Source organism: Trichechus manatus, unplaced genomic scaffold (genome assembly GCF_000243295.1).
Source record: "Trichechus manatus latirostris isolate Lorelei unplaced genomic scaffold, TriManLat1.0 scaffold00128, whole genome shotgun sequence".
Lineage (NCBI taxonomy): Eukaryota > Metazoa > Chordata > Mammalia > Sirenia > Trichechidae > Trichechus > Trichechus manatus.
The window spans coordinates 2,038,968-2,048,474 of NW_004444064.1; the positions used below are offsets into that span (position 1 = coordinate 2,038,968).

General features: G+C 51.9%; 1 protein-coding gene across 1 annotated transcript in view; it reads right to left on the reverse strand.

Moving 5' to 3' along the window:
* PCNT (pericentrin) overlaps window positions 1-9,507 on the reverse strand; it is a 126,854-nt gene that overhangs the window by 68,328 nt on the left and 49,019 nt on the right. Inside the window, exons 14-19 of the mRNA XM_023739100.1 lie at window positions 8,000-8,229; window positions 5,695-5,811; window positions 5,570-5,593; window positions 3,539-3,745; window positions 1,098-1,268; window positions 602-754 (exon numbers count right to left, since the gene is read on the reverse strand). Coding sequence (XP_023594868.1) covers window positions 602-754; window positions 1,098-1,268; window positions 3,539-3,745; window positions 5,570-5,593; window positions 5,695-5,811; window positions 8,000-8,229 — 902 coding nt within the window. The remainder of the gene's footprint in view (window positions 1-601; window positions 755-1,097; window positions 1,269-3,538; window positions 3,746-5,569; window positions 5,594-5,694; window positions 5,812-7,999; window positions 8,230-9,507) is intronic.

Here is a 9,507-nt window from a genome sequence, read left to right on the forward strand (position 1 = left end):
GTCAGGGCCTACACCAGTCTTTACTAAAACAAGCCCCCCACCCCGGTCAGGGCCTACACCAGTCTTTACTAAAACAAGCCCCCCACCCTGTCAGGGCCTACACCAGTCTTTACTAAAACAAGCCCCCCACCCTGTCAGGGCCTACACCAGTCTTTAATAAAACAGGCCCCACCCCTGTCAGGGTCTACACCAGTCTTCACTGAATCAAGCCCCCCACCCACAGTTTGGACTCGTTTCCTGCCACAGTGCCGTCATTAAGGAAGTGCCTCTCCCAGCATTTCCCTCCAGTAAAAGTCACAGCTGCAAACGGTGGCGTTCTGTGCAGGAAGCAGGAGCAGTGGCATTTACTGGTTGGGGACCACTGGGTTCCCCGCTCAGGATCCCACAGGCGGCTCCTCTTGCACTTCCAAGCCCTGCCCTGGCCGCCAGCCTCAGAGGGGAGTCAGGTGTGGCCGGAGTGACCTGCCAGATCTCCAGGGAGGGGGCTCGTGTGGGTCTGGAACAGCTCAAGGTTCCGTCTCTCTGGTGTGACTGTCTACAGTCAGCCGTGCACTCAGAGAACAGCCCAGACACGCGGCTCACAGAGGGTCGTGCAGCTCACCTTCAAGTGGGCATTCTCCTCTTGAAGTTCCCGGAGGCTGGCAGCGGTATGCTGGGCCTGCACATCTAGTTTTAAGGTCAGATGTAATATTTCCTCATTTTTACTCGCTAAATTATCTTTAACTTCTTCTAGCTGTTCTTTTAAGTCCAAAACCTTCATTAAAATGAAAGAATGGAAGTATTAATAATTTTCTAATATCCACTTAACTTAGACCAGACCAGACCAGACCCATTGCCATCAAGTCAATTCCGACTCACAGTGACCCTACAGGACAGAGTAGAACTGCCCCATAGGGTTTCCAAGGAGTGGCTGGTGGATTCAAACTTAACCACTGTGCCACCAGGGCTTAACTTAATCATTATTAAAATAGTTGTAAAAGTTTAAAAAAGACATGCCCAAAACATTTATCACCAAGAGCACATGGTGGTCATGATCCACCAGCCCCATGGAGGGAGCCCGGGACCCCGGACGGCAGTGCCGGGGGGCCAGCACTTGCCTCTCTCTTGCACTGTGGCTGCCCCTCGGGCGCCGCCTCTGGCTGTGCTTCTGTGCCCCCAGCAGGGCTGCCTGCAGGAGGCACATGGCATTTGGCCTCCTCTAGTTCAGTCTGCAACGCAGACACCAGAATCAAGTGATTCATCTGCTGTTTCTTTAATAACTCTTTATCCTACTTAAAAAAAACAAACAAACATTATTTTAGGCAAGTGTTTAAGGAATCAGGTACCTCACACTGCTGTCCTTAAGGTATATGCCACCCTCAGCTTTCTACAGCCCAGCCGTCACTGCACCTCTGACCCCCCTCCCCGTCCCCGCGGCACCTGTGACTCCCCAGCACATCATCCACAGCGCCTGGCCGCGCCCCAGCGTCGAGATCCACCAAGAAAACCAGTGTGTGCCTGTGGCGCTGAGGTGAGGGCTGATCCTGACTAATTATTCAACGAGGCACAAAAATATTCACTGGACTGTCACCAATAAAAAAACACTGCAAAGACCCAGCCAAAGAATAGCACCATGGTTAATGGTGGAGCATACAGTATTAACAGCCCATTGAAAAGTTTTTCAAAGAACGTTTAATACAGAAAGAATGCCCGTAACATATCAAGTGGGAAGAAATAGGCTACAAAGTTGCTCCAACTTCATAAGACCAAAAAAAGGATGTTTTCTATCCTCTCAACACAGATGGTTTCAATGCCGTGAAGGAGCAACTACCTTCCCTGAGGGGCCCTTTGCCCTTAATAAGCTTAAGGAATGTTTGCTGAATGAATAAATGAGTGAGTGAATGAACGAGTGAATGAATGAACTAGTGAATGAATGAATGAACAAATGAATGAGTGAGTGAACAAGAGAACATGTGAATGAGTGAGTGAACAAGTGAATGAATGTGTAAAACAGCCCCCACTGGAGACATAATCCAAACAGGATGTGGCTACAGGACACGGCAGCCCTCCAGTGACTGGGTCAGACGAGATGCCAGGGGATGGGGAGATGCTGGGTGTCCTGTCCCGAGATGCTAACAGCGGAAACACAGCATGGCCTCAAGAAGAAACCTGAGTTCACATAAAGGTCCTCATCGGCATTTATGATAAAAGCTCTCCTATTATCCTTGAGGACTCCCTGGATAGTGCAGTTAACACGCTCAGCTGCTTCCAAAAGGTTGGCGGTTCAAGTCCACCCAGAGGTACCGAGAAGAAAGGCCTGGCCTTCTGCTTCCAAAATATCAGTCACTGAAAACCCTACGGAGCATGGTTCTACTCTGACACACATGGGGTTGCCATGAGTTGGGGTCAACCCAACAGCAGCTGAGAGACTGAGGTTCTCCTTGAAGCAGGACTTACATCTTGGGGCCAAACTACCAATAAAATTGCTGACTGAACCTTACTTTTCAAGTAACCTTTCAACTTCCTGCAACAAAAGTCAAAACTTAAATCCATTTCAACCCTCTGGTGACCCAATTATTTTCTGCTTTGAATTTTTTGTTCATACCGTGTTTTCATTAATGGAAGCATACTGAACCATTGAGTGTGTCTGAATTTCTGCTAAGTAGTATGGATTTTTTTCCTTACCACCTTCCACAAGCCTACCCTAAGTGATGAGTGGTACATATGAAGCATCACGAGTTACACCACAGATTCCCCACTGGCGTCTATTGGTACATATGTGGAACAAATAAAAATGTTCCAAATTCCCATTTTTCTGACCAAAAATTCAGACACCTCATCCAATACCCTATAAAAACAGTAATTTGCAGCACACGCCTGTCTCTTCAGTTTCAAAGAGTCATAAAGGTCCCTGCCTTGGGGCCTCACGCACTGTCAGTGGTACAGCAGCTTCCCAATAAACCCCAGAGGCTAAAAAAGCTCATGGTCGCTGTATGTACCACCGGGCACAATGGGGTTAACTAACATGAATGCTCAGAAAGGAGGGGCGAGTTGCGAGTTGCTGACTGGGGACGGAGGAGCTCGGCGCTCCGCCAGGCTCCTGTCCCTCCAACAGTAAGATGGCATCACTCAGGTTCAGCGCCCCAGGTTCAGGCTCAACGTTCAGAGACAAACACCCACACCTGCACACACCAGCTCAGAACGCCGCGCTACAATGTGTGAAGACTGTCCCTGGAGATATCTGCCTTCAGGAGCTGATGTAAACTCCTGGACTCAAAAGTTAAAATAATTATAACCAGCTCTAAGCACAGTAGTCGATGCAATAGTAAGTTTTTTAACACTAAAACTTTAAATATTTACTTTGTGAAATTACTAAGGAAAAATTCCGTGTGCCTGAGAGGTGGAGGAGTGTCCCCTACACTGGTGTGAATCCCACCGGAGCAAATACCGGCCCCCGAGAGGTCCGAGCAGACCAGCCTAGCCCCCGCCCCGTCCGAGGGCCTGCTGCACGGGCACAGAAGAAAGGAAAGCCGCTCAGCTAAGACAGAGGGGTGCTCGCCTGCTGTGACTCTTCCCCAATCCTCCTCTGCGTCTCCAGCTCTTTCTGGAGCTGGGCTGCCCTCCTGCCAGCCTCCGCGACCGCCGCCTCGAGGCGCTGGATCTCCTCCCGTTGCACCGCCAGCCACCTGTCGGCCAGCTCCTTCTTCACAGCCAGCTCATTAAACCCGTCTGACTTCTCCCTTAACTTTTCCTGTAACAATTCAACCTAAAACAACAACCAAAAAAGCTTGAGAAATGTAAGAGGTTGTGAGAAACGAAAACACGTATCTTCCAAACAAAAAGCACACAACACGGTGGGTGGGCAGACGACAGGCCCTCCGTATTTCCCACCGTGCACACGACGAAACCTCATGGAAGGGCAAGTGAGGCTTTCCAAGCTGGGCAGGCTTCCCTAATAAAGACACGGAGATGAAAATCGTTTAACAGGACGCAAAATCTGTTATGAAAATACAATGTACTTTGTCGGCAGAAGGCTATGGCTGGGGCTGGGTGGTAACGCAGAGGTTTGAGAAGCGAGCTGGCATTGCCACCTTTGCTTCCACCAACTCCGGCCGCAATGGAGACCAGTTTAACGCTCAAAGAAATAACAGTAAACGCAACGCACAGGTGCAATTTCCTTCCCAATTTGATAGTTGATGACATGAAAGGGCAACAATCTCTTGCATTTCTTGACATGCTTGTTCATGCGAAGGCTTCTGGGGGACAATAATTGTATCAGGCTATGTTTAACAAAAGAACAAGGGTCTCCATGTATTTTTAGAACTGCTTACTGATATATCTGGGATTCATTTCCAAATAATCCTGTGGGCAGGGATGTGGAGAAACAGGGTCCCTTGTACACTGTTGCTGGGAATGTAAGATGGTGTGGCTGCTCTGGAAAGCAGTCTGGCGATGTCTCACGGACTAAGCACACAACTGCCACACGACCCGGCAACCGCATTCGTCCCAGAGAAGTCGAGACTTGCGTACACGCAAACACCTGTCCACAGATATCTGTAGCAGCTTTATCCACAACAGCCAAAACCTGGGAAACACCTGGATGTTTTCCGCAGGTGAATGGCTAAACAAACGCTGCAACAGAAAGAACGGACTACTAACAGGGAACAACTCCTAACACACGGATGGCTCTCTAGGGTTACACTGGGCAGGAAACACCCATCCCAAAGGGTCACACACCACATCATCCCATTTATATAAACCAAAACACCAAACTCGGTGTCATCGAGTCGATCCCGACTCATAGCAACCCTACAGGACACAGCAGAACTGCCCCACAGGGTTTCCAAGGAGCGGCTGGTGGATTTGAACGGCTGACCTTCTGGTGAGCAGCCGAGCGCTTAACCACTGCGCCACCAGGGCTCTTCTATTTTATACTAAAAAAAAAAAAGAAAAATCCGTTGCCGTGGAGTCGATTCTGACTCACAGCAACCCTACGGGACAGAGTAGAACTGCCATAGAGTTTCCAAGGAGCGGTTGGTGGATTTGAACTGCCAACCTTTTGGTTAGTAGCCTGAGCTCTTAACCACTAAACCACCAGGGCTCCCTCCATTTCTATAGCATTCTTGAAATGAGACAGTTACAGGAATGGAGAAGAGACGAGAGGTTGCCAGGGGTTAAGAAGGGAGCGGCTGTGGGAGGAAGGGGGTAAGGCTATAAAGGCCACACGGGGCACCCCTGTGGGGACAGACTGCTGCGTCCTCACTGCACCAGGGTCCGTATCCTGGGTGTGACATACTACACCTTTCTTAGGTGTTCCCACTGGGGAAGCTGGGGAAAGGGGACATGGGATCTCTCTGTATTACTGCTTACAACCACGTGCGAATGTACAATTATTCCAAAATAAAAGGTTAATTTAAAAAAGAATAAGCAGATTAACTAGTGTCGCATCAGACAACAGGAAGCAGTTATAGTCCCAAGCAAAAGGGTACCCGAGAAACAAGCGTGACAAGGCTGGTCCTGGTCCAGCCACACAGGGAGGGGCAGCTGGACGGGGGCCATGGGGTGGGGGGAGGCAGGGCTTGGTCCTTACCTCTTCACTCGGCTGCGTGCTCTGCTGTTTTCACGGACATGGAAGACAAACAGGAGAGAGGGTAAGACTTACGAGTGTCCCGGAGCACATCTCCCCCACCCCAGGCTCTGTGGCAGCGGACTTACGTGGCCGTCGTGGGCCCCCGTGGCCTGGGGCCGGGTCGCCTGCCGCAGCTCCTCCTCCAGCCTCTGGATCTCCTGCTGGAACTCATCACGCTCATGCTCCCGCTCCGCAGCCTGCTCCTGTCACGAGAGCAGCCGTGTGACCGCTTCCTTCCAGACGCAACGGCAGACTTTACTGCAAGCATGTCTGTCCCCCGGTCATGTCCACCCATCTTCCAGGGACCCTGAGGGGCATGACGTCAGGGGATGGGCCTGCCTAGAGCTGCTGCGGCTTCATGCCTCCATGTTGGATACCGACTTTCTACTTCACACAAGCGTCTGCCCACCCTAGACTGTGTCAGCATCCCTTTTGTACATCGGGGTAAGTAAAGAGCAGCCCGTTACACAGGAGGCCGCAGCGGCTCTCACGCTCTGATAACGACAAAGGAAATGACACGTGGACAGCTGTTTGCGAGCACAGGTTCAGGAAAAACCCAGGATGGCACCCCGTCAACAGCAGGCCCCCAGCTCTGCTCAGCCAGGGCCACAGGGCACGCCCACGGGACACGTCCCCAGCACATAAGAAGGGATGTGCCGAGAGACAGCCCGTGAGATGATGATCTGATGGGGAATTACAGATTCATCTCCCCGGTCAGCCTGCAGACGCCTCCTTGGTGGTCAGGGAAGAAGTTCGGGTGACAGCAAAGGAAGGCGCATGTCATGAAACGGGGCACAGTGCACGGTCTTGTTTGTCTTCAGGAAAAACTTTGGGTTTTTACTCTCACTGAAGTACAGAATGTAGTCCCTGGGGGTACAAACGGTTAACATGCTCGGCTGCTAATCGAAAGGTTGGAGATTCTAGTCCACCCAGAGGTGTCTCAGAAGAAATATCGAGGGAACTGCTTCAAAAAATCAAACGCTTAAAACTCTGCGGAGCACAGTTCTACTCTGACGCACATGGGGTCACCATGAGTTGCAGTCAACTCGGCGACAAACGGTTTGTAAGCACAGACTATCCAGAAACCCTGGGCTCCCGTTACACAGGGCGGTACCCGATGGGGCAGCGTTATATATGGCTTTCTTGGCTTTATTTGGATCACTGTGATTTCCTAAGGAGCCTGAGTTATTTACGTGCCAGAAACAAGATTTCACAGCCTATGATAGTAAGTTTCCAACAGAGAAACCCGGCTGGCACCTTGATAAAGTGACCAGCCCAATGCCGTCGATGGCGGTAATGACACCCACACAGCTGCCGTGCGCCCTCCCCACCGGGTCTTCCCGCTCGAGCCGCCATCGAAAGGCACCTGACGCCCAAGTGAGGGGCACAGCAACCTAGGGGCCCACACTTCCCCAACACCAAGGTCGTGACAAACACTCCCGCTGCAGGGGCTAGAGACGCACCAGCGGAGCCTGTGGGGAGCTGGATGGACTGCCCAGCCAGCAGACTCAGCGGACGCTACGGAGACACCTAGGAACACCTAGCGTGGACCGTCAGCTAGGGAGCGGCACCATCTCGAGCTAAGACCTTCTCATCTTGATAACGGGACTGTGGTTATGAACGTGAATGCCCATATCCTCAGGAAGCACACATTTAGAGGTAAAGGCAGACTGTCTGCCACTTACACGCAAAACGGTTCAGTAGAAAGTGGTGCGTGTGTGTGAGCCACATCCCCAAATCCTGAGGCAAAGTCAGCTGGAAAACGACAGGTGGCTCAGGAATTGGATGAATCTGAGTGACGGGTATAGGGAATTTTCTGTGTTACTCTACTTTTCGTAAGCTTGAAACTGTCTCAAAATAAAGTTAAAAACGGTTATTTGAGGGATGCCATGGACTGAACTGTGTCCTCCAAAAAGGTAACATTATGTTCTAACCCCCGCACCTGCAAACATGACCTTATTTGGAAACGGTTTTTGAAGATGTTATCGGTTAGCATGAGGTTGTGCTGGAGCGCGTGGGCCCTAACCCTACGCGGTTGGTGTGCTCATAATAGGGGAGAAGAGACAGATACAGACACCCAGGAAGATGGCCGTGTGAGGACAGAGGCAGACTGGAGGGATGCATCTACAAAGCCAAACAACGCCTAGGATCACTGCTGTCACCAGAAGCTGGGAGACAGCATGGAACAGCTCCTACCTCAGAGCCTCAGAAGGAATCGACACAGCGCACGCCCTGACCTGGGCCTCCCGGGGTTATGAGAAAATACACCTCTGCTCCGTCAGCCCCCAACCCCCATGTGCCACGCTGTGCTCTACAGCAGCCCAGGGCAGTGACACGAAACACACAACGGTGTCTCAATGTGACAGTCCGCAGAGGGACGCACGCCCTTACGTCCATGAACTGCCGCTGGCTGCGCAGGTGCTTGTCCAGAGACGCCATCTGCTGTTTCAGGGCAGCGACCTCCTCTGCATGCTGGGCACACGCCTGGTGCCGGGACACCTGCTCCTCTAACTCGGACTCCAGCATCCGCAACTGGGACAGCAAGGCAGCGCGGTCCTTCTCACACTGCTTCCTGGTCTCCAAGTGCTCCTCTGTCAGACACTCCACCTCCTTCCGGAGACCTGAAGGGCAAAGAACCGACGTGGAGGAAAATGCCCAGGACTCAGAACACGGCACTTCCTAAAGCAACTGGCACTGCCCACCCGCTGCCTAACAGAAGTGGAGACAGATGGACAGACTCCACCACCCAGAGCCACCTGGTGAGTGCCAGGACCAATGTGGAGACAGACAGACTCCACCACGCAGGGCTGATGGTGACTGCCGGGACTGATGTGGAGATAGATGGACAGACTCCATCACGCAGGGCTGATGGTGACTGCCGGGATTGATGTGGAGATAGATGGACAGACTCCATCACGCAGGGCTGCCCGGTAACTTCCAGAACCGACACGGAGACAGACAGATAGACTCTACCATACAGGGCTGACAGTTACTGCCAGGACCAGCGCGGAGACAGACAGACACCACTGTGTGGGCCTGATGGGGACGGCAGAACAGACGTGGAGACAGGCAGACTCCACCATGCGGGGTCACCCGTGACTGCCGAGGTGGAATCCTCCCTGCTCAGTGGACCCAGATGCAGACGGCACAAGGCTGCCCCAACGCGAGAAAAACTGCATCCAGCCTCCCTTGCAGCGAGGGGTGGAGGCTATGAGACCAAGTCTTGGCTGTGGAGGTGAGCACAAGGCCTGTGAAAGCTCCAATTCCCTCAAAGACGCTGCCTGCCCCCTTCCCTCTGTGCTTTCCCTTCTTCCTGGGGAGCGGGCGAGCAAGGTGGCCGCATGAGCACGCCGGGGTGCCTGTGTCTGCCCCAGAGCCAAGCCTGCGTCCAGCTGACCTGTCCGCTACTTACCAAACACCCACTTAAAATAAACACAAATTACTCTTGTCAAAAAATTACACCTTCTAAACCAAAATGGCCTAAAATAAAAGTGCGTACAGTCTGAGATGCGTCTGCCAGTCTGTCGTACCGTGGGGGCTTGTGTGTTGTGATGCTGGAAGCTATGCCGCCGGTATGCAAATACCAGAAGGGTCACTCATGGTGGATAGGTTTTAGGTGAGTTTCCAGACTAAGACAGACAAGGAAGAAGGAGCCGGTGGTCTACTTCTGAAAAGAATTAGCCAGTGAGAAACTTGCGAATAGCGGTGGTACGCCGTCGGATACAGTGCCAGGAAACGGACCCCTCAGGATGGAAAGCACTCAAAACATGACTGGGGAAGAGCTGCCTCCTCAACGTACAGTTGACCTTAATGACATGGACGGAGTCAAGCTTTCAGGACCTTCATTTGCTGAGGTGGCATGACTCGAGAAGAAACAGCTGCAAACATCCATTAATAAT